At 50.1% G+C, this 23,366-nt stretch overlaps 8 protein-coding genes across 8 annotated transcripts; 3 read left to right on the forward strand and 5 right to left on the reverse strand.

Moving 5' to 3' along the window:
* Positions 1 to 580: 580 nt before the first annotated feature.
* On the forward strand, positions 581 to 4,637 carry BDW43DRAFT_7659 (uncharacterized protein). Its single transcript, XM_032050487.1, has 5 exons — positions 581 to 937; positions 1,021 to 1,127; positions 1,194 to 1,286; positions 1,348 to 1,810; positions 1,967 to 4,637. The coding sequence occupies exons 1-5, from the start codon at positions 692 to 694 to the stop codon at positions 3,980 to 3,982; spliced, it is 2,925 nt and encodes a 974-aa protein (XP_031906399.1). The 5' UTR covers positions 581 to 691; the 3' UTR covers positions 3,983 to 4,637.
* Position 4,638: 1 nt separating this feature from the next.
* BDW43DRAFT_7488 (M20 family metallopeptidase) lies at positions 4,639 to 6,672 on the reverse strand. Its single transcript, XM_032050466.1, has one exon. The coding sequence runs from the start codon at positions 6,000 to 6,002 to the stop codon at positions 4,734 to 4,736; it is 1,269 nt and encodes a 422-aa protein (XP_031906400.1). The 5' UTR covers positions 6,003 to 6,672; the 3' UTR covers positions 4,639 to 4,733.
* BDW43DRAFT_7849 (Zn(II)2Cys6 transcription factor) lies at positions 6,166 to 9,023 on the reverse strand. Its single transcript, XM_032050514.1, has 5 exons — positions 8,738 to 9,023; positions 8,202 to 8,683; positions 7,636 to 8,147; positions 6,586 to 7,586; positions 6,166 to 6,522 (listed from the first exon to the last, which is right to left on the reverse strand). The coding sequence occupies exons 2-5, from the start codon at positions 8,539 to 8,541 to the stop codon at positions 6,330 to 6,332; spliced, it is 2,046 nt and encodes a 681-aa protein (XP_031906401.1). The 5' UTR covers positions 8,542 to 8,683; positions 8,738 to 9,023; the 3' UTR covers positions 6,166 to 6,329.
* Positions 9,024 to 9,114: 91 nt separating this feature from the next.
* BDW43DRAFT_305338 (zinc-binding alcohol dehydrogenase family protein) lies at positions 9,115 to 10,158 on the forward strand (the record flags this gene model as incomplete). Its single annotated transcript, XM_032045778.1, has 1 exon — positions 9,115 to 10,158. The coding sequence occupies one exon, from the start codon at positions 9,115 to 9,117 to the stop codon at positions 10,156 to 10,158; it is 1,044 nt and encodes a 347-aa protein (XP_031906402.1).
* Positions 10,159 to 13,063: 2,905 nt separating this feature from the next.
* BDW43DRAFT_305339 (uncharacterized protein) lies at positions 13,064 to 13,480 on the reverse strand (the record flags this gene model as incomplete). Its single annotated transcript, XM_032045779.1, has 1 exon — positions 13,064 to 13,480. One exon carries the CDS (start codon positions 13,478 to 13,480, stop codon positions 13,064 to 13,066), a length of 417 nt encoding a protein of 138 aa, XP_031906403.1.
* Positions 13,481 to 15,205: 1,725 nt separating this feature from the next.
* BDW43DRAFT_305340 (ATP synthase subunit C family protein) lies at positions 15,206 to 15,676 on the reverse strand (the record flags this gene model as incomplete). Its single annotated transcript, XM_032045780.1, has 1 exon — positions 15,206 to 15,676. The coding sequence occupies one exon, from the start codon at positions 15,674 to 15,676 to the stop codon at positions 15,206 to 15,208; it is 471 nt and encodes a 156-aa protein (XP_031906404.1).
* A 4,208-nt stretch (positions 15,677 to 19,884) lies between these two features.
* BDW43DRAFT_305341 (uncharacterized protein) lies at positions 19,885 to 20,778 on the reverse strand (the record flags this gene model as incomplete). The annotated part of the gene is made up of 1 exon (XM_032045781.1): positions 19,885 to 20,778. The coding sequence occupies one exon, from the start codon at positions 20,776 to 20,778 to the stop codon at positions 19,885 to 19,887; it is 894 nt and encodes a 297-aa protein (XP_031906405.1).
* Positions 20,779 to 21,191: 413 nt separating this feature from the next.
* On the forward strand, positions 21,192 to 22,219 carry BDW43DRAFT_7905 (uncharacterized protein). The gene has a single exon (XM_032050518.1). It carries the CDS (start codon positions 21,605 to 21,607, stop codon positions 22,127 to 22,129), a length of 525 nt encoding a protein of 174 aa, XP_031906406.1. The 5' UTR covers positions 21,192 to 21,604; the 3' UTR covers positions 22,130 to 22,219.
* The last annotated feature ends 1,147 nt before the right edge of the window (positions 22,220 to 23,366 follow it).

The following is a 23,366-nucleotide window of genomic DNA, read 5'->3' on the forward strand; positions in this document are numbered from 1 at the left end:
ACCCAGTCAAAGGGTCTGCGTGGCTACCCTACATGGCAGGGTTATGGGAAGATGATAGATCCAGGGCTGTGAATTGGCGATATGCAGGACACACCGACTAGCCTCTGATCTTCCCTTGTTTTTGCTGGCGAAGGGAATGAGAAATGTTTATCATGACCGGTCCGAGAAGGTACAAAGGAATTATTATTAGTGTTGCCAAGCAGAGAAATTTTCGCGATCCCCACCGACAACGTTCCGTCAGCCTACGGGGATTTGGAAAAAAAAAAGAAAGGCGTGAATGATGGATGGCCATTGGGCCGAGACGAGGAGCACGTGCAGGGAAGGATACCTGAATGCTGAGGACGCCAAAACTAGCCAAGGAGCGGTCATGTTGGTCATCCTTCCTTGTATTGGACGCGGAACTCTCCAAAAGATGTGTCCCCTCTCTATCGACTGGGCGCCAAGATCCTGCCCGGTCCTCCCCCAATGACTGTGCATCCCATTCTCTAGGGCGTGGCTCGTCCGAATCCCAGCCAAACGTTAAAAACCGGAACCAGAATATGGTCGGGTACTTTGACCCTCTGCTGTCGTTGAGAAGGACTTAAAAAGGCCTTTCCATCCCCCACTCTGTGGATTTAGACAATTCCCAGTATCCGTCACTATCGTTCATTGTTTTCTGCCTTGGGACTCTTCCGACGCTTTTTTTTTTCCTATGACGAGCGAAAGGAACACCGGTTCTGGAATTCCAGGGTCCGGGGGATCTCCATTAAGCCAGCCAGCTCATACTCTTCCTTATGATGTTGTGATTAGTGAACTTGGCACCCGACTCGATGAGGGTTTGAGCAATGATGAGGCGAAACATCGCCTGCAGCAATATGGACCCAACAAGCTGGATGAAGGCGAAGGGGTCTCGGTCATCAAAATCCTCATCCGCCAGGTTGCCAATGCAATGATGCTAGTTAAGGGACCCACTTTGTTTTGTCAAAAGCAATCCCCTGTTGTATAAGAGCTCCCAGAATCTGATCCAATTCGTCGTTGTAGGTCTTGATACTGGCCATGGCGGTCAGTTTCGGTATCCAATCATGGATTGAAGGTGGCTTTATCTCCGCCGTTATCGTTCTAAATATCATCGTCGGCTTCTTTCAGGAGTACGCCGCAGAAAAGACCATGGAGTCTTTGCATTCGCTAAGCTCGCCTACTGGTACGGTCTCCAGAAACGGCCAGACCTTCTCCGTTCCCTCGGTGGAGATCGTCCCCGGTGATATGGTCGAACTGAGAACGGGCGATACGGTTCCTGCGGACATCAGGTTGGTTTCGCCTGTGCAGCGTATGTAGGGATCATTATCAGTTAATAATGAATCGTTCTAGATTGGTCGAAGCCGTGAATTTCGAGACGGATGAGGCTCTTCTCACGGGAGAGTCACTCCCCGTCCAGAAAGAATACGACTCCACGTTCAAGGAGGATACGGGCCCTGGCGACCGTCTGAATATTGCCTATAGCTCTAGTACTGTCACTCGCGGTCGCGCCCGTGGCGTGGTGTTCAGTACCGGTATGTCCACTGAAATCGGTTCCATTGCTGCCGCGCTGCGGGCCAGCGACAGCAAGAAGCGCCCGGTGAAGCGTGGCCCTAACGGAGAGACTAAGAAGCGCTGGTATGTCCAGGCTTGGACGCTTACTGGGACTGATGCCGTTGGTCGCTTCCTTGGAGTCAATGTTGGCACTCCACTTCAGAGGAAGCTGTCAAAGTTGGCTATTGTGCTGTTCGGCGTTGCCGTTCTCTTCGCTATTGTTGTGATGGCGGCCAATCTGTTCAGCGATAACAACGAGGTCATCTTGTATGCGGTCGGAACCGGTCTGAGTATGATTCCTGCCTGCTTGGTGGTTGTCCTCACCATCACAATGGCTGTGGGTACCAAGCGCATGGTGGAGCGGAACGTCATTGTTCGTAAGCTAGATTCTCTTGAGGCTCTCGGTGCAGTCACAGACATCTGTTCCGACAAGACAGGAACCCTAACTCAGGGCAAAATGGTTGTCAAGAAAGCTTGGATTCCCTCGGAAGGCACATACTCAGTGGGCACATCCAACGAGCCTTTCAACCCTACAGTCGGTGACGTGACTTTTACCCCGGTGTCCCCTGCGCATTTCGACGATGAGAAGGAAGGTGCAGCGGCGGAGAAGCCAGAAGATTTTATCTCGGGAAACCTCCAGCTAGAGCACTTCCTGGATGTAGCTTCGATGGCCAACCTGTCTCATGTTTATAAGTCCGACGAGGGAGAATGGAGCGCCCGTGGCGAACCCACCGAAATCGCTATTGAAGTATTCGCTTCGAGGTTCAATTGGAACCGTGATCGGTGGACTAAAGGCGAAGGCGCTGTGTGGCACCAGAAGGCCGAATTCCCATTCGATTCCACTGTCAAGAAGATGTCCGTTATTTTTACCAAGATCACTCCCCACGAAGAACGCTCCATGGTCTTCACCAAGGGCGCTGTCGAGCGCATCATCGACGCGTGCACGACTGTCGTCTGGGATCAAGACTCGTCCACGCCGGTACCTTTGACCGATAGCCATCGCAACTCGATTCTTGAAAATATGGAGGAGCTCGCAAAGCTCGGTCTCCGCGTGTTGGCGTTGGCCCATCGGCCGTATAAGGAAGAGAGCCGCCTACTCGAAGACGCGGACCCCAACCGCGAAGATGTCGAAAAGGACCTTTGCTTTCTCGGACTGATTGGCCTATATGATCCTCCCCGCCCGGAAACGGCTGCTTCTATTGCAGCATGCTACCGCGCCGGAATTGAAGTCCATATGGTAACTGGAGACCACCCGGGCACCGCCAAAGCCATTGCTCAGCAGGTCGGAATCATGCCTGCGGATCTCAGTACTGTGGCAGCCGACGTCGCCGATGCCATGGTCATGACAGCCAGCCAATTTGATAGACTCACCGATGATGAAGTCGACGCGCTTCCCACCTTGCCACTGGTCATCGCACGCTGTGCTCCTCAGACCAAGGTACGCATGATCGACGCGCTCCACCGACGCGGACGCTTCGCCGCCATGACCGGTGACGGTGTCAACGACTCCCCGTCCCTCAAGCATGCCGATGTCGGTATCGCTATGGGCCAAGCCGGATCAGACGTCGCAAAAGACGCTTCAGACATCATCCTAACAGACGATAACTTCGCCTCAATCCTCAACGCAGTCGAAGAAGGCCGCCGCATCTTCGATAACATCCAGAAGTTTGTCCTCCATCTCCTCTCTGAGAACATCGCCCAAGCTTGCACCCTCCTCATCGGCCTCGCCTTCCAAGACAAAGACGGCCGCTCCGTCTTTCCCCTCTCGCCCGTCGAAATCATCTGGATCATCATGATTACCTCCGGCATGCCCGACATGGGCTTGGGCATGGAAGTCGCCGCGCCCGACATCATGACCCGACCCCCTCAAGACAAAGCCGGCATCTTCACCTGGGAAGTCCTGATCGACATCCTCGTATACGGCCTCTGGACCGCAGCGCTCTGTCTCTCCGCCTTCTCAGTCCGCATGTGGGGATTCGGCAACGGCGACCTCGCTCGCGGCTGCAATCGCCATTACAGCGATGAATGCGACCTGGTCTTCCGCGCCCGCGCAACAACCTTCGTCTGCCTCACCTGGTTCGCCCTCTTCCTCGCTTGGGAAATGGTCAACATGCGCCGCTCCTTCTTCCGCATGCAGCCAAAGTCCACCCGCTACTTCACCCAGTGGATGTATGATGTCTGGCGCAACCCATTCCTCTTCTGGTCCATTATGGCTGGGTTTGTCACAACCTTCCCGATCTTGTATATCCCCGTTATCAACACGGTGGTCTTCAAGCATACAGGGATCTCATGGGAGTGGGGCATCGTCTTCGTCGAAGCGATCCTCTTCTTCATGGGCGTGGAGGCGTGGAAATGGGCCAAGCGTGTCTTTTTCAGAAGACGTGCCAGGAACCAGCGGAAATCGTCCAAGCAAACTGTTCCCGAGTTGCCTTAACATTTGCTTTCCCTGGTCCAGGATAGATTGTGGCCAGGGAACCGATCAAGACTGGGTTTGCACGCGCGATATACGGAATTTAGCTCGCTGGATTCTATGCTTATATTAAACAGTTCTATGCTTTTAGTGAATAAGGGCCGAAAAGGGTGGATATTGACTTGGGGATGTCGGTACGTTTTTGTTTTTTGCTTTGTTTTTGCTCTCGTTTCGAGGGCTTTTGTTCGTCTTAGACATGGGTGCTGTATGTTTACGCCACCGGTGCAGGCGAAACTGGTAGGTAGATGGGTAGTAGTAGGATTAGGTAGAATGGAAATAGAATGCCACTTTATACAGGGTCTAGAAGATATCGTTGTGTCAGCTAATATGCTCGCTCCAAGAATTTGAAACAAAAGTACCTGTACCACCGTCGTCCTCCCCAACCTCACCATACTCTTCGATACGTTTTCTGGCCTTATTTTTATCGAACTTTCAAGATACTACTCCGTACACGGTGGTGAGGCAGCTTCACCTTCATGTTGCGGCTGAGGTGGGCTTTTGTAACGTGGCGTCTAGACTAACGAAGCCTTGCGCGAATTAAGTGTGCCAATGGGGTGATGTCTATTGGATTTCATCGTCACATGAGGTTTTCTCTCTCCGTAAATTGTAGTGTATTGTCTGTTCTATGCGGGATTTCTTTTTCGACCGCATCTACCCCTTACATGACAAGAGCCAAGAACCCTAACCCTCATTTTATATCCGCCCAACTGTACTACTATACATCTGCCCCCCCCAAAAATGTCAAAGCAGCCATACAAAGCGTATCCACCCCCACCCTCATCGTCGGCTGTATAGCCGGCGCAAACAACGCCGAATGATTCCCGGGTATCTCCTCCATCCGATCCTCCCTCATGGCCCTATCCCACTTCTCCGCCTCCACCCCGCCAATAAACCAAAAACAACACGGCAAATCCCTACAAGTCCCCAACGTCGAAAAGTCCTCACTGACATTCGACCTCGGCACATCCCCGTCAAACCCCTCAAAATGCTCTGCAAATGACGCTGCCAACTTCCCCGCCACCTCGTGGTCATTATTTGTCGGGGGAAACCGCCTCGTGGGCTCAAAAACAGGGGGCTTAGGCGACCCACTAGCCACACACTCCGCCTCTACAATGCGGCGAATCGCAGAAATAATCTGCTCCCGAGTCTCCGGCTTGACGGTGCGGAAGTCAAGCCCGATTTCAGCTCGGTCTGCGATGATATTCTCCGTCTGGCCGGCTTGGAGGCTTCCAACGGTCACGACGGCCAGATCGGTGGGATCTACTTCTCTACTCACGATGCCCTGTAGTCTGATGACGATGTGCGCGGCCAGGAGTGCCGGATCGACCGTTTGATGCGGGAGCGAGCCGTGCCCGCCCCGCCCGTACACCGTGATCTTGAGACTATCGGCCGCGGCCATGATGGTTCCCGGCCGAGAGCCGACGGTTCCAGCCCGCATGCGCATGACATGCTGCCCGAAGACGTAGTCCGGGACAGGGATTTTGGAGTAAAGTCCGTCGGCGACCATGGCCTGTGCGCCGCCGCCGCGTTCCTCGTTCGGCTGGAAGAGGACGATTAGGGTCCCGCTCCAGGCGTGTCGCATGTTGGCGAGGGTTTCGGCCGCGGCGAGGAGGCATGTCATGTGCATGTCGTGGCCGCAGGCGTGCATGACGGGTTTGTCGATGCCGTCGGCGTCTTTCATTATTACTGTACTGGCGTATGGGAGGCCGGTTAGTTCTTTCACGGGGAGGGCGTCCATGTCGGCGCGTAGGAGGACGGTGTTGCCATCGCCGTTGCGGAGGATTCCGGCGAGCCCGTAGCCGCCGATGTTTGTGTGGAGTTCGTAGGCATTTAGTTGGGAGAGGTGGGAGGCGACAGTTTGGGATGTGGTGGCTTCTTGGAGGGAGAGTTCGGGGTGGGCGTGGAAGTGCTTGTAGAGAGCTTCGTAGGGGGTTAGGTCTAGAGAGGAGCTTTTGAGAAGGGTCGATAGGTTGGTTGGTGTCATCTTCTTTAGTGCTGTTACTGAGTTAGGGAGGGGATTAGAGAATGACTGATAATGCGGGGAGAGTTGCGAATCATGGCAATAGTCGTCTTTTAGTACTACGTTGTTTCACTAGCGTAGACTGTCGCGCATAGACGAAAACGATAGCCAATCGATTCTTGATCCTTGAATGCACTATACTAGACACCGCCTACTGTGAATAGCTAGATGGTTTCCTGGAAGGTTTTAAGTACCCCCTTGTATACTTGTTATTAGACCGGTGGATTATCTTAAATTTATATCTATGTTCGCCGTCTATTGACCTTCATGTATATAGGAAATTATTCTTGATCAGTATAAACATCCAGGGATGCTCCTCGGATCCAGGCCATTGCTCAACCATTGACAATTAACCCCAGATCCCGACAGCATCGCAACGTCTCCTGCAAGCGTTCCAAGCATAGGAAAGGCTGCATTCTGAGGGAATATCGGCGGCGTTGGAACAGTACTGGGGGTATTAATCGTGTTGTCAGGGGCCCAGTTCCTGTTCAGTTAGTATAAACAAGGAATCCCCGAGAAGGGGGGGGAAAGGAGAGGGAGTCCATACTCTAACCAAGGGAACGAATCAACTAAAACTTGATTCGTGTCCACCACTGGATCCGCTGCCAAAACCGCCTGCTTGGCCACCTTCATCAGGTCCATACTTAAAACTTTCCCAACAGTGTATCCGGTATGCTCAATGTCATCTAAACATCGGATACCCTGCTCCACCAACGCAAATGTTTCGCGCGCCTTATCCGGTTCGGTTCCCAGGTTCAAGACGTCGTACAGTAAGGTCATAATTGCGGAGACCATATAGGAAGCCAGCGCCCCGTCGTACCGGATGTCAGGGAACCGCTGAAAATAGACGTCGTGGGCCAAGCTGATCAGGTTTCGTGCTGCCGTCGTCGAGTTATCGATGCACTCTTGCAAACGAAGACAGCCTGCGGCGATGCGTTGTGCTTCGCTCGTCGAGGTGAAAAATGTGGTCAACACCAGAGCCGGTCGGTACAAAAGCATGCGCACTATATTGTAGGCGAATCCTAGACTGAGGCGTTGAATTTCTTGCCAGTCTTCACCGACCGGTACGGAGTCATCGAAGAAGTGCAGGTACTCCGGCAGACATCTGGTGGTAGCTTGCAAGGCCGCGTCGTAATCGAGGAGCGTCTGCTCCACCTTTGCTGTGTCCGCAAGACTCTTGATGCTAGCGGGTGAGTAGACGTCGACAGAGATGTGATCGGCCAACTTGGCAATTTCAGCCATAACCCTGGTCCACGTACATTCGACTGCTGGGAGATGAAAAAGCTCGTCCTTGTAGGACGGTATGTCTTCAGGATATTGCGTATCTATCTGGTTATCAGACAAGGACGAAGGCCGGCCCATATACACGGATGATAATCGCTCGAAAATATACATAATCCAAAAAGTATGGCGCAACCGGTGCATGCTTGGTTCTCGGCCGTTAGTAACTTGGGATCGATGAAGGCCTAATACCATGGCGGTTCTAGTAGCATGACCGAGATACAGATACGCATCATTCTGCCGCATGAGTTGTAGAGAGTACATGGCCTGCGACGTCAATATGTATCTACCCGAATGAAGCTAGAGCGATGCGTACCTTCAGCAACATTAGATGCACACCTTTTACGCTCGGCTCCTGCATGAAAATAGAACCTTCGGACACTCGACTGGAGAAATATTCGGCCCATTCGTCCGCCCGATTTTCTTGCTCGCTTTTCTTTAGCCTGATCACACGCGCCCCGAGGGCTAAGACCATGAATAGGATTTCCTGGTTTTTTACCGGCCGGCCTCGTATAGGAGTCTCCCACATCTGATTCCACGAATCAAGGATGTCTGAGTATACGAGCACCGGCATCTGTGCGTGGACAATTCTAAAATACGCCTCAATAAACATATCGCCTAGACATTGAGGGAGGAAAGCCTCCGCTGCCAAGCGTGACCGGCGCAGGTCTCCGTCCGCATCGGCGGTAAACATAAATCTCTCTATGCCCCATTTTTGCAAGCCGTCGGGTATCGGTCCAGTACGACATGTGAGTAATGATTCACGAGAAGGGCATTTTTGAATTCTTTGGTAGATTCTTTGAAGGAAAGCGCACCCAGATGACGGACCTGAACATGATCAGCATGGATAAAATTCTTACAAAATGCACCCGTTGCACTAACCGTAGAATTGGAAGTTTCCGCTCTCAGGATTTGATACCCCAATGCCGGCCCTCAGCTCATACTGTCGTTTGTAGTGGGCGGGGTCGTCAATGAGGCGAATATTTGAGTAATCCCCACGCAGTGGTGCTGGGGACTGTGGGGCCGGTAATAATGGTGCCGGGGCCCGTGGTTGTTCTTTGCTCTGGCGGCTCTTTCTGTTACGTATGCTACCTGTCCGATAGGCACATCTTTGAGGGTTTCGTGAGCACGCGTTGCATGGCTGTTCGCCATTACATTTAATCTTCCGCGAACGACAATGTTCGCAGGCTCGAGAGACGCGCTCCCGTGGGGAGGGAGTCATTGTGGAATGAGTACAGGGAGACCTATAGAAACCACACCGGCTACTCGGTGCGAAGAAAATGATATTTCTGTGCTTTCTAATCAAATGCTCCTCTGTATGCACACCGGGATATCATTGAGCCGATCCACCACATATTTAGTAGCTAGCATTCATTCGTCAGAGTAGACTGGGTATAAATGATATCGATAACACCCACATGAGATTTTCTGGTGTACTACCAAGAAAAAGACTAACTATTCTCATGTTTTGGTCAGTGTTATACGGTATGGAGATCTGGGGAGCAAATGAAAAGTGCAAGGCAACTTACCCATGCTACAGGACTTAGAACATACTAGTCTAACAACCGAGAAGTTGTTCAGTAATCGTTGGAAGGTGGAGATGGAGCTGGAGAATTGAGTTGAAACTAGGCTTATGAATCTCGTGATTAGTAATCCTACTAATTGCGATTTGTCATCATGGCATCACTGCTTTCCCTATTTCTTTATGTAACCCTAATCCCCAACCTCTGTTCTGTCCGGATCACACTTGAATCAATCAATCAATTAGCTCTTCCCCTCTCTATATATGTTCAAAATGTCCCAGAAGGCTGTTGTTATCACCGCTCCCAAAAAGGCATCCCTTGTCTCGGACCGCCCGATACCTAAGCTTCGCGACGACTATATCCTTGTTAAAACTGTCAGTGTAGCATTGAACCCCACCGATTGGAAGCATGTTGAATATCTCGGAATTCCCGGCTCCCTGGTCGGATGTGACTACGCTGGAATTGTTGAGGAAGTAGGCAAGGACGTTAAAAAGTCCTTCCGCAAAGGCGACCGGGTCTGCGGCTTTACCCATGGCTCCAACGCCGTGCAACCCGAGGACGGCTGCTTCGCTGAGTATATCGTTGCGAAGGGTGATCTCCAGATGCACATCCCCGAGTCGTTGAGCTTCCAAGAAGCTGCCACTTTGGGAGTCGGCATTACTACTGTTGGCCAAGGCCTGTATCAAAGTCTGAAATTGGCTCTGCCAACCGAACCCATCTCCGAGCCAGAGCCGATTCTGATCTACGGCGGTTCGACTGCTACCGGATCGCTGGCGATCCAGTATGCCAAGCTTTCGGGCTACAAGGTTATCACCACCTGCTCGCCTCACAATTTCGGCTTGGTTAAGAAGCTCGGTGCGGATGAAGTATATGACTACCGTGACCCTAAGTCCGCTCAGGCTATCCGCGAGGCTACCAACGACAACCTGAGACTAGTTTTCGACACTATCTCTCTGGAAGCCAGTGCTAAGTTCTGTGACAACGCTCTTTCTACCAAGGGTGGGGAGTACAGCAACCTGCTCAACAGCAAGATTGAGCGTGAGAATGTCAATGATCGCGCAACTCTTGGGTACACTGTCATCGGAGAGGCGTTCAGCTTCGGTGAGCACAAGATTCCTGCGAAGCCTCAGGACAAGGAATTCGGTGAGATGTTCTGGTCCCTTTCCGAGCCCTTGATTGCGCAGGGTAAGATCAAGGTGCACCCCCCCAAGGTTTGCGCCGATGGATTGAAGGGTGTGTTGGAGGGAATGCAATTGATGAAGGAGGACAAGGTCAGTGGGCAGAAGCTGGTGTACAATGTTTCCGAGACTCCTTAGGGTGTCCGTTAATGGGCGGCTCTTACGCTTGGGGGTTTGGAAAATCCACCTTTTCATATTTCAATTTCTATTCCCTTCCGTTCATGGAAAAAGTCTGTATGTGATCAGAATGAGACAGATACTTGCCCTGATGACTATCCGCAAATGCCCTTGCCTAGTGAATGATATTAATCTACTCTTCTAAAAAAACAGACTCCTATTACTCCAGTGGACGGCACAAAATTTAAAAGAAAAAGTCACAATCAATACAGGAAACGGAATAGAGAAATTTCCACTCTTCCTCTACAATTTAACGTAGGATAACGTAGGATTATAAGACCCTTCCTGCCCTTCCTCTATCCTCATTTCCAACCATCTACGAATCTTGAAACAAGACGCGGCATCAACATAAGACCTATGTTCTACATTTATCTTCCTCTTGACAAATTATGGATCTCTTAAATTATTCATCCCTGGGGGGCATGTTTTATATCTACCGGTGAAAAAATACCCACACCACGCATGAATGTGCAGGTCTTCAATGGGTATCATGTGTCGGTGCGGACATCGACTGGTGGGAGTTTACTCCCCCACAAGCCGGAGATATTATTTTCACATAATAAGGCTAGTTTCATTCTAACGAGGTCCCGTGTGGGTCTGATGACAGGATTCGTCATTGGATCTTTGATCAATTGGCAGACCAGGAAGTCACAGAAACAGATGTGAACGTCCCTGCTGGCTATACCCTGCAATAACTGTCGTAACTTCCTATGAACAATTACATTCATAACTTAGATGCGGCCCTTGCATACATGTGCTAATCTACCGGGCCTCTGGATGTTTCTGTCCCATAGACAGTCCAAGCCCGATCCATAAGTCTCATTTTGCATGCAGAGCCATTCTCACATGCAAGTAGAGAATGTCCCATTCATGCCATGGCGTCTTCATTGGTAGTGGTACTCAATCCGTCTCCGCATAGATAGCGATTCCATACTGCTATGAGGCTACTTCAACATTCAACCTCTTACTCAAGGCCGTCGCTATTAACTTGTCGGGCTACGAGATGGTGACAACCAATCGCATGTCCATCAAGAGCTGCAAGGACATATCTACGCCACTAACAACCCAGAGGCAACACCAAACTGCTCCGAGAATATGTCTGATGGAACCGTGGTCTTTCACAACTGGGATTGGATGCTGATCCTGGCTGAGATGGCAAATTTGTCCAAGGTGCAGGCCCTGTTCCAGCCCACAATCCCACCCTTTGCCTCCGAAACCGATATGTGGGCTCAGACCTAGAGGTAATGTAAAACATTCCTGGCTAGGCTTGATATCCACCGCAAGAAAAACTCGGACCTCAAATTCGATAGGTGCTAAACAAGACTTACTCGCGAGTTACAAAAAGAGCTCAATGACGGGGTATTTTCGGCTTGCCACTTCAGACATCTGAAGCTCCTGTTTATTGACAAAGCCTGTCTAGTCCATACGAGGTTCCCAGTTACGAGCTATACCTAAAAGTACCTAAATGCCCATCATTCTCTGGCAGAAAGGGATGTTGTCCCTGTGGCACACTTTTCTACGAAGCAATGTCGTTCCTTCAAAACGACTTACTGCGAGAGATGGCGACAGGATATGGTTCTACAGCGGTATTGATCATTTGGATTTCAAGTTCATCCCATTGATCCTGTTCACCTATAGTAGACAAGCTATCTGGGCTTAGAATACACTGTTTTTCACCACAAGAGATAAGCAACACCCAAGCAGAAAACAGCATGCTCCATCATACACCCCCCACATCCGTTAGTGAGGTCTATGCATCTGGCAGTCTTCGATAGCTGGCATGTCTCTTGTTCAGCCCTAGACTGGACAAGTTTATTAAACAGCAAGGATCAAGAGACTCTATTTAAAAACGTGATAAAAGTGTCAGGAAAGGCCCTCAGATACAATTAACGCTAACCCAGATTCTGTTCCACTTCCTTCTCAAACTCATCATCTAGGTGGCATCTTCCAAAGAACTCCCCTACACCTTCATTTGTAAACGGAGTCTCCTCGACCTCGTTGGCTAGGAACAGGGTTGAGAAAGGGGAAACATTGACTCACGTGGTCAAAACTCACTTGACAGTATGTGAAATGGTCTTTCGAGTGTCATGTCAACAAGAGAACTGACTCAACATGGAAGACTCCGCGGGGGATCGAATGTTAATGCCGCCTCCGGCGTCTCCCAGATTAGCAAATAGATTTGGGTCATCGAGTACCAGGCACCCAAATATCGTTGTCTGCTTCTACGAGATCATTCTCTGCCGGATCATCGGGGACATCATCACTCAAGTCAAGTGCATTTTCAGAGAGTACCAAGTTACGGGTCAGACAGATAGACGCAGATGAGTGCTGGGCATGCGGGTACTGAATTACCTCACATTCGCCATGTTGTCGCGCAGGAAGATCGACAGGTAGATTGAAAACATATCATATAATCTAGGTGTTGAAAGGTCTCTGCGGGTGGACCACAAAGAAATAAGATTCCAGTAGTTGATGCAGTAAAAAGGTCTGCATGGAGAATTTTAGGAAACCCGTCGAAAATGTCTTGACCCCATCACGCAAGTCTCTTCATCCAAAAAGTGCACGCACTGTATCTTGTCAAGGCAAGCTCCGCCTTGATTTTCGAGGAGCTTCAAGCAGAGTCTATGAAGCCTTTGAGAAGACTTGGAATATCGTTCTTATACCTTCCCATCTATATCCTGTACAAAGCCAAAACCCATATAACATTCATAGACAACCAGATCTAAGGTATAATATATCAGCACATCTATCCATACACCGTTAGCTCCCCTACGAAGAAAGCAAAACTCATACCTCATAACCAACCCATCTATTCATACATACTCCAGACATTAGACCCCAAAAAAAGAAGTAGATAGAAAAAGAATCACCACTCGAAACTCCCAGGCATACACCTCCCTCTTCCCTTCTCCCCAATCCCATCCCTGTTACTATCATCCCCATCCTCCTCCTCCTCCTCCTTCTTCTCCACAGCCCCTTCCCCCCAACGCTCCCTCCAACATGCCAGTTCCTCTCTCCACAGATCAGTCACGCACGGATCACACGAGCTCCCACAGCACTCGCCCAGCCCCGGCGGAGGTGGCGGATCATCATGTGCCCGTTCCGCAGCGCGCATGAGCTGCTTGGTCCGTGTGGTAGTCAATCTCTTTGCATTCTTGATCAGGGGCACCTCTGCGGGCTTGTAGATGGGATCTGGGGTGGGCGTTGGGAGAGAGGAGATGGGGGATGTGAAGGAGGAGAGGAGGTGGGCTGTGAAGCTTCGGGGGGGTTGTTGGGTTGTCATGGTTGTGTTTGATTAGAGCGGGATTTGGGGATGATGTTAGCTTCGTTATATGTGTTGGTTATCTTATGGGGGTTTGGGGGGTTAGAGATGTTCATGTTCTACGGAATGCGTGCCGAGGATATCGTGGGGGAAGAATTATATCCCGCTTTATTATCGTGGGATTCGGGAGGGAGGTCTTTTGGTGGTATATGGGGGATATGGGGGATACGGGAATGTGCCTCATGATATCTGAGATGTTATTTTGCTTTCTAGTAGTCGGGTCAATTGTTTACAGTAGATTGTAGTCCTTGTCGTATCTCCCACGGAGTAATGGAAGTGTGAAGTGATTCGAGAGCGTCACATGAGTAGACCGACGTTGTCCCATATGTTTCACGTGATCGGGCAACTCCGAGCCCAGTGAACGAATTGAACACGACGTCAAGAGCTCGATGGGCAAGTCTGTTCTAGATGCTGTCATGATTCACCATTCAAGCCACTTACCGCACACACGCAGGTAATACCTCTCAGCGCAACTATATACAGACCTGCAAGGCGAACAGGGAAAGAAACGCGATCACCGCAGGGATCGAGGCGATGGCGACGAGTGGACCTGCGTCTGGTGGGATGTATCATGGGACGACCTTGGCGCAGCTCTAGTCCGCCATTAGCTCCTGCGCTTCTACCGAGGATCCTGGAGCTATCACGGACATGGTCTGAGCTGTCAGGGCCATTGATTGTTTGTTGAACGTAACACAAAAAAAATTTTTCTTCATGCATGGATGAAGGTTCAGTGGTTTTTTGCTGCAGGTGGCTGTTCCGCTGGCTTTATTATGACTATGAAAATTTTTTTTCATCGGTCCTGGCGAGCTCTACTGGTCCAGGTTAGAACTCATTTCCGGGTATGGTTGGTGAGCGGTGACGTTCACGATCCCGGATCGAGATCCACAACGGCAACCCTTTTTGCTCAATTTTTGCTCAACTTCTTGAGACTGGTGTCTCACGGGATGCATGTCGATTACACCCTGGCGGAGATTGAGGTTTCATTGTTTCATCGTTGCTCCCTCTCTTGTTTTTTTCTTTTTTCTCTTGGTTTCTCCTACCTTGGTTTTCGTCTCACAATCTTGCTATTTTGTCTAGCGGATGTTTGATACCAATGGGGTCACAGTGGCGTTTATTTCCCCTGCCACCGCCAGTTATGGTCAACGTAGCCGGGGAAGCTTCCTCCCGTTATCCACCGGGTCAATTGACCTCTGCTAGCGGTGTACAATCGATCTCAGCTCAAGAATCTCAAAGCTTTCTCCAGATTTGTAGCCTCTAGCGTTATAGCCTGATCGTAGGAAAGCCACGGGACAGATTGCTGCTTCTGGGATAGACAATTGGGCTCCAGTTTACACGCTGCCAAAAAGTCCGGGGTAAAAAGAGAGGGAAAGCCCAGCTAACCGACCACCGTGGCCAAAACCGTCGAAGAAACAGATGGGATATCAGGGAACTAATATACAAGCGGAATGTGATCGAGGAAGAGAACAAATTTGGAGTTTTAAAGTGGCCATTTTAAACTCTATATGTACAGTGTATTTGGATGATAGATGATGCCGGGAAAGTAGTACATGATATATAAAAAGACCACCACAAAAAATTACCTCCTAACTGAACGGCGCGGTTCAATTTCGACATGGCTTTGAGAATAAAGGAAATTGCATTTGCCTCATATGCCCCTTTCGGATGCCGTTACTTAAAACGATCCGTTTAAACGTACTTGCACATCATGGCAACCATCAGGTCGAACAGACCGATGGCCTCAACGAAGGCGAAACCAAGAATGGCGTAGGAGAAGAGCTGGCCACGGAGGGCAGGGTTGCGGGAGACACCGAGGAGGAGGGCACCGAAGACGAGACCGATACCGATACCGGCACCACCGAGACCGACGGCGGCGGTACCCATACCCATGTTCTGGGAGACCTGGACCATGGCGTCGGCGATCTCAGAGGAGTACTGGCGGCGGGCCTGGACGTTGGCGAAGACCTGGCGAGCGTTGGCCTGGATCATGGAGGGCTGCTGGCGCTTGACGGTCTGGAAGGGGGTCATGGGGATAGCAGTCTTGCGCTGGGTGGTGAAGGTACGCTTGGGGGCAGCGAAGCGAGCGGCCGGGCGAGCAACCTTGGTGGTTGCGGCCATGGTAGAGGCCAGGCGAGAGGCAAAGACACGAGAGGAGGCCATTGTGATGGTAATTGATTTAAAATTTTCTTTCTCTTGGGATGGAGAGAGAGAGGAGAGAAGAGAAGTGGAAAGGAATGGGAGGGAGAAGAACTTTTTAGGAGGGAAAAAAGCTGGAGAAGTTGACAACAGAGGCCTTCCGGGACATAAATACTCTCCCGCTAAATTTTCGCTCGTTTTCCCACACATCCGACCCCCGTCGGTCTTAGTGCGCTGTTGAGAAAAAGCCCTACTGCGTGTATATCCCTATCTTTCCACGCACATCCTTTGTTGCCCAGGGATGCCTCTGACTGATCGGGTTGGTTCGGGATGGGGCCAAGGGAGGATTCTTCTGGTACAGCCAATAATTCCTGCTGCTAGGTGGCCGCGCAGGTCCGCGAATGGAGCTGGATGTGTTGTCGACGAGTCCCCGTTGCGGTTGCGAAACTGGCATCCACTTGATGCTCCATTCAGACCCATTGGTATCTACGCCAATTTCCATGGCAATCTTCTGAGTCGTACCCATATATTTTTGGGTCCTACTGAGTACAAATACCCTCCGGTCTGCCCTTCCCATCCCCAAGTAACAGTTGCCGGGCTACAATAAAAAAAAGGCCTACTATATGCTCGTAAAGGATACATCCCAAAAAAAGGACAGGGCGAAAAACATAGAAGGCGCGAGAGAATTTTCTCCTGCAGTGGATCCCTGCATTCACGATGGGTCCGATGGAGCGGTTCAGATCCACCAGGCGCACCGATTCAACCAATGAATAGCTGCATGCGGCAAGCTAATTTCTGGTCTTCTTCTTCGGACTCGAATCAACCGGGCCGAATCGGGCATGCGGCTCCACCACCAACCGGACTCTCCCAAACAAAAAAATAAATCAAAAAGAAAAAAAAACTGAGGTGTGAAGGGAAAGCGGGATTTCTCTGACGGTCAACCCGAGGGAAATAGACCCAATGGCTTCGGGTGGAAGGAAACAAAAGCCTGACAGCAGTGGCTATAAAGGCGTAGTTGGCTCCAGCTCTTTTCCACGGAGAGAACTGGAGGCTTCCCGACTAGACACTAGTTCGGATCTCTGAGGATAAGGATGAGCTCACCGACTCTCCTATTGGGATCCTCCCGTTTTAGGAGAACCCGCTTCAGTGCAAGACAAGAATGCTTGACGCTGGCTCCTTCCCACCACGCACCCCAACCCCCAATCTGCTCATGATGAAGGACTGAGGCCGTCTCATTCCCTTCCGAGGGTGGTGTCCAGGTTATATAGCTTTTGATACATCAGAGAACTCCTCTCCTGAGAGATCCCGACGTCGACGAAAACGACCCGTCGGTGGATGAACCCGAAAATTCTTTGGTCAGCACTAATGAAAAAATAATCTCACCCTCTATGAACTCCCAAGCCAAGAGAAGAAAAACAAACCAAATATTAATGGTAATAATAACTAGGAGCAAGCGACAGGTCTCATATAATTTGCATCTCTTTGATTCCCGTTATCTTCTTTTCTTTCTTTTTTTTCCTTTCCTATCTCAGCTCCCCTTCCCCTATAGATACTACCAGACAAAAGAAACTTTGGATTCCATCCTTTGGTCATTTCCTCCCAAATTCAATTCCAGAGCTCCGTGGATCGGAAGATGTCATTGGCGCTCTCAGTCTCCCTGCACCATTACGTAACCCTGAATTAATCTATCTGGCATACCAGATGTAGCAGGGATCACAGCACATGAACAGGTTCGAAACCTGCAGTCGAATCTTGTGCTAACTTTAGGCTTGCGCTTAACGTTTGCTAGCATGTTCTTGTGACTCGCCGAAATCTTCCGTGTTGCCTCCGATTTTCGCTGTTTGCTGTCAGATTCCGTGTACTACGGAGTTATCCTACGTATGATTATCGACCTTGGCAATATCTCAGAAACCATTCGAGACAATTGAGATGGTCAGGATTCCATTTGTTGAGGAATTCCGACACAGCCTTGATGTTATGAGTCAGGGCTGCCAATTCCCGTGACGGTCGCAGTTGTCGTTATCGCAGCCTGAGGCATCATTACCCCTTGGGGTTAGTCGTGGTTTTGCCTCGGTTGGAAAACCTGCCATTGAATCAATCACGTTCTCCGTTCTTATCCGGTAGAAAAGTAGACAACGTTGAATGAAGATAAGATATGTACTATACGGTTCTCAATAGGTGGGTTCTCAATGTAAGTAGTGGAAATAATTGGCCGTATGAAGGATTTATAGCCAGCGACAGCTTTTTCGTGCTGGAGCATAAATGACAGCTTCAACCTGAAAATATATATTTACGAGACACGAGAACCCATACGAAGCACATCTCTCCCGGACAGCAATTGATTCACTACACTAGGTGTGAATGCATCATTGACACCAGAAATGGCTAATTTTGTCCTAATTACCCTCCCTATCGATACCCAGTAAATGAAACTGGGTCCCTGATATGGAGCTTTTACCCGGGGTGAGTTTCCACTTTTGCGATGCTATCTTTAGCCCTACTAATAAATTACCCGTTTCGGTTTACCCACCATTCCCGTTCCATACGCTGCACTAGGCCTGTCCGGGACTGTGTACTGAATATGCATACCAGGTCAATAGAAACTGATATCGCCCTCTAGTCTAGTCTAGCCCTTAACTATTCAAACTATACGCATAATTGAACACACCCTTTTCTTCCCAGAACCATAGCACATACCATCTATCACACCTCTTCACAAATCAAATGCCACATCCATACATCACCCACACCCAAGTGAACCCCTTCCTCTGCCAGCTTCGTTTGACCGGAGATGAACTCGAAGCTTATGTACTAACTAACACCGTATGTACATACTTACTAGCATATCTACTATAAGGGGTGACGGGACGGCCTCTAGCTACTCTCGTCAAGAAATAGCAGCGAAGTCAAACACCTACCTGTTATATACTCAAACATAGTATTTTCCAACTCGAGTATTTACCCTAGTCGAACAGTCGTCGATACTCTCGCGAATATTACCGCGGATATGGCCGTGTGTATGGCCGTGGCATACCCCCGGCTGCAATCTACACGGGATGGCCCTACATTTAGTCGGCATCAGCTTATTTGATGATCTCTCGGCTTCTTGTTCGATTGACGAAAGTCCCATCAATATCAAACCCCTAAGACCTCAAACTCCTAAACAGAAGGATTCTCTCTCAAAAACTCCTCCAAAGAAGTCGTCTGTACCCCATCTCCCCATTCTGATGCTCTCCGAAGTCCCATGTCCCATAACCCTATACAACTGATAAACCACCCAATATACTCCCAAACTCGTCCCTTATCTCCCATCCTCCTGGCCAACAGAACCCTTTCCTCAACTCCTCCACACTTCCGTTATACAAAACCTCGATCTCCACTCCCTAACCCGCCCATAAATCTCGGCAATCTCTCCCAACATATATACTTCCGGACAAACCCTCCAAAATATCCCCGTTAACAGCATCATCCCTCCCCGCAACTCCCGCCGCAAACTCCGCCGCACCCCTCTCCGTACTCCAATGCCACTTCTCCACTTCTGTTTCCCAAACCTCCATCCTCTTCTTCGCGGGATCCCACACCCCGTGGTTCGCCGGCGAGATATCCCCATGCCCGGCCACAGAGAAGAAAACCTCAGCCAACACCCCGCAAAAAAAGATACACGGGTTTAATATCCGACGTGAGTTCCACGGGGTTCCGGAAGGAGATGTACAGATTGTAGCTCTCCTGTTGGCCTAGTATCGTGCGGCTCCAGTCATAGTTCCAGGATGCGGAGATGAAGATGCGGATGCCGGCGCGTTAGGCGGCGCGGAGGGTGGGTGGTCAGATGGAGGGGCCTAGGGGGATATATGGCTTTTATGTTGTGGGTGGGGGGGGACTGTATTTGAGGTTGAGAGGGTTAGTTATTAGTGTCTTGGGGATTGAGTGTTAAAGGCGCTGGTTATAGATGAAGCATTGGTCTTTTCCTATTCGGGTGATACTCGCGATCTTGCATCTTGATGAGATGGTTTCCTATTTCTCTTCTGCGATCTGGAGCTTTATTGGTTGCATAACCCTGTCAATATCAGGCCATTCTTTATGGAGAGGATGTAGGGCGATTTTCATTACTTGAGAAAGAGAGAGGACCATTCTTTGAGATCATAGTATTAACAATGGCTGGATTTCAAGGAAACAATATACGAGGATCTGATAGCCAGAACCTGAGAACCATATGTGACAGCACTGTCGTAGTATCACGCTGAGTCCACCTCGCGCCCTCTTGGCGCTTTCGTCCCATATTCCAACACCACTCGAACGTCCCTGCCTGGTTCCAAGTGTATCGCCCATTTAACCTCCCCCTTCTTTTCCATGGTTGCCTTTCCGCTGCCATGGCTCGCTTCCATATCCAATTTCACTCCATCGTCTTTCTCATCCAAACCTTTGGGCTCCAGGATTTCAACCTGAAGCTCCTTATCCTCGCTTACCGGCACCTGGTCCAAGACAGTGATATCCACAGCGACGCTCTTGGTATTCTTGATATGACAGGTGCGCCGGAACACAGCTCCCACTTGCCCCGTAAAGAACCCACCATTCAATCGCCGCACTGTTGGCTTACCGTATGTCACCAGAATCGAGGGATCAACACCCAAGGAAACGTTGAAGAAACTACCTGGCGTGCAATTGGGTATCGTTGCAGTCCCGAGGAACGTTTCATCAACAGTCAAGCCTACTTTGCCGCGCAGGATTCTCAACGATGGTGTATTTTTGACCTGCGCACGGAAAAATGCCTCTGCGCTGTGCTTGGGCACGATGATATGGGAGAGGGTAACAGATTTCAAATCCAGATCGGCCAGGATATGACGTCTATTATTGTTTGATGGAATGAGGGTCCGATGGCCCGGCAAATCGTACGTCGTAGTGAGTCCATAGTCTTGCTGGACCGATTCCTGGTGTTCTAGACTGGCTGCCGCAAGTGATTCATTTTCAATGTCGTATTCATCTTCTTCTTCGTCTGCGGTATCATCTTTAGCCTCCTGTACTGTTCGACCCTGTGATGACTCTGCTGCTGGAGCGTTCCCAAAAAGCGATGTGCCAGACGGTTTCGTTGCCGCGCCGAAAAGGCCCCCAGATGACGCCTGTTGAGCCATCCCCCCAAAACCGCTTGTTTGACCAATCCTCCCAAAAAGGCGTCCAGACACAACCTGTGGGTTCTGGGTGGATGATATCTCACCCGCACTCGGTGCAGATGGTTCTGGTGGTGGTGCTTGAGCTGCTCCACCAAAATGAGATTGAGACAGTCTGTGTTTCTTGATTTGGGGTTGGAGCAGCTCCAAAAAGACTCGCCCCGGACGATGCTGGTTGACTCTGTCCTAGTCCTACTGCACCACCAAAAAGAGACGTGGCCCCCTGAGCCTGAAAGGAAGTATTTGTATTTCCAAAAAGGCCTCCGCCAAACGAACGAGGATGGAATAGACTGTGGGTTTTGGTCGACAAACCGTTGAACTTATCCCGTTCCTCAATGATTAGTTTCATCCGACAGTAGTGTACATTGTTAGAGCTACTCACAGGCTTATTTGCGTATCCACCGTTCAGAATTCTTTGCCATGAGGGATGCTCTTGGTTCTCACCTCGAATAGCATCGAGCAACTTAATATGCCAAGGCTGCAAAGATGGAATCCGCTGTTCCAGACCCGAAAACGAAGCCTGCGATGTTGACAAAGTCACACGCGCATCTTTCCACGTCTCTGAGCTGGAATTCCGGAACTCAGCCCGATATGCCATCCGCGCCGACGACGACGGCGTATTGATCCTCAGTTCATAGCGAGGGCTCCACCTCACACCGGGCACAACGTAGCTCAGACGCAGCGTGACATCGATCGGCCCACGAGCCGTGTCCGAAGCGTCACCATACGACCGTTCGAAAATCGAACTGCGCCGACTAGACCCCGGCGTAACCACCGACTGACTATCAAGATGCACCACAACCTGCCCAACCTGAGCCGTCCAAAACACCCGTCGTTCATTCCTCTTCCTCTCTCGCTGTTCCTTTCTCCTCTTCCTCTCCCTTTCCCGCTTTTCCCTCTCCCGCCGCGCCTCTTTCAATACCCCCTCCCTCACCCTCCGATGCTTCGCCTCAATTCGATCCCGCCTCCTTGCAAGCCGATCCAATTCCCTCTCCCCCTCCGCAACAGCCACCCCAGCCCAATGATACCGCGCTCAAGCCCGGCAGCCCGCTGCCGCGCATACATCTGGAGAAACCCATCCAGTTTCTCCGCGTCCACCGGATCTATCTTCTTCGCATACTCATCCAAAATCCCCTGCATCGAAACCGCCATCGCCTGCTCATTCCACGCACGCGCGAGCCGCACCTCCACCTCTGCGATCTCCGCCCTTACAGCCCGTAGTTCCGGATCGTCGCCCCCAAGCTCTTCACCCTCCGACTCCACACCCACAGCCAAATCCTCACTCCCCTCCCCTTCATCAGAGACTACAGGATAAACATCCTCAAACATCTCCCGCCGCGGCACAATCTCCGTCTGAATGTCGGTGATAGTCGCCGCCCCCGTGCCCTCGATCCGGATCGAATCTACATCAACCTTGGGAGCAAGGCCCAATATCGTGAGTTCGTGTTGACCGCTCTAGACCCCGCATTAATGTCTCTAGTTACTTTGTCGTTAAACTAAATAGAAACTATGGTAGATGGGTTACCAAAATAGAAGTATGGATCTCGCGGACGATGGTCGCGCGTTGCGGGGTGAAGGTGACGGATTTGGTGGGGTAGCTGGGAGAGAGGAGGATCTCCGAGGTGGAGATTTCGGCCATGGTGCTTGTGTTGGGGGGGGTGGGTTGTTTCTTGAGATGGAATGAAATTTTCGAGGCTATGGGATGATAGCTAGTAGCTAGTTTAAGTAGTAGCTCGTGGTTAAGGCACTAGTTGGCGGGTCTTTTTTTGCGCTAATGGAGGTGTTGGTATTGGGTGGGAAACGTATGTACGTACCTTAGCTTATATACATACATGGGGCCTTTATAAATGTGGAGTAAGCCCAGTGAAAATCTCCAAAAAACTGCAAAAGGTCGAATGATAAGAAAAATGAGGGCTCAGAGGAGGTGTTAGGGCTGCCACCGACATTCATCAGGCAAGACATTCAAGATGCTTTGCGAAAGAGCATGAAAAGCAGGGTTGAAGCTGTTCTTGAGGTAAAAGGGAGATATACAAGATCCTAAGGAACTTCTATGACTTTCTGCCATTTATATTATAGATAGCATAGTCGAAGCAATATAATCCCTTTCGCGATGCAGGACATAACCATTTGGTGATATCTATTTTCATATAGATGGGTGTACCATGGCTGGACTTTTTATTCCCACCAACTGACTCCATCACAATAAGTTTGCCTGTGTCGATCCTGTTTGTTCTAATGCATAAATTTTGCGGCTTTTTGGAACAGCTTACAAGACCCTCTGGTGATCTTGACGTATCCTCGTGCGTGTGCGTGCAAAATAGCGTCCCTACAATGAATAGACTACATACAAATATGATCATTCTTATCCCATCCCACCTCTACTTTGGGCGCACACTTACATGAAAAATTGAACCATGTGAACTCTGGAGTGATGCTGGCTTCTGCATCTGTTTGCACTAAGAAGTAAGTAACAATACTCTCCCACATCGCCATAGCTTTTTGTACAGACTCCGCATAATATAAATGAACCTTTAAACGGTTCGAATACCAAG

Source organism: Aspergillus alliaceus (genome assembly GCF_009176365.1).
Source record: "Aspergillus alliaceus strain CBS 536.65 unplaced genomic scaffold BDW43scaffold_1, whole genome shotgun sequence".
Taxonomy (NCBI): domain Eukaryota; kingdom Fungi; phylum Ascomycota; class Eurotiomycetes; order Eurotiales; family Aspergillaceae; genus Aspergillus; species Aspergillus alliaceus.

Excerpts from the sequence above, each read along its gene's own strand:
- BDW43DRAFT_7659 (XM_032050487.1), top strand. The coding sequence starts at position 692 with ATGACGAGCGAAAGGAACACCGGTTCTGGAATTCCAGGGTCCGGGGGA. Across the intron at positions 938-1,020 it reads TTGCCAATGCAATGATGCTA|GTCTTGATACTGGCCATGGC; the intron begins GTTAAGGGACCC and ends TCGTCGTTGTAG. Across the intron at positions 1,811-1,966 it reads TCAGCGATAACAACGAGGTC|ATCTGTTCCGACAAGACAGG; the intron begins ATCTTGTATGCG and ends GCAGTCACAGAC.
- BDW43DRAFT_7488 (XM_032050466.1), bottom strand. The coding sequence starts at position 6,002 with ATGACACCAACCAACCTATCGACCCTTCTCAAAAGCTCCTCTCTAGAC.
- BDW43DRAFT_7849 (XM_032050514.1), bottom strand. The coding sequence starts at position 8,541 with ATGACTCCCTCCCCACGGGAGCGCGTCTCTCGAGCCTGCGAACATTGT. Across the intron at positions 7,587-7,635 it reads TGCATCTAATGTTGCTGAAG|GCCATGTACTCTCTACAACT; the intron begins GTACGCATCGCT and ends TTGACGTCGCAG. Across the intron at positions 6,523-6,585 it reads GATTCGTTCCCTTGGTTAGA|GAACTGGGCCCCTGACAACA; the intron begins GTATGGACTCCC and ends CTAACTGAACAG.
- BDW43DRAFT_7905 (XM_032050518.1), top strand. The coding sequence starts at position 21,605 with ATGCACCACAACCTGCCCAACCTGAGCCGTCCAAAACACCCGTCGTTC.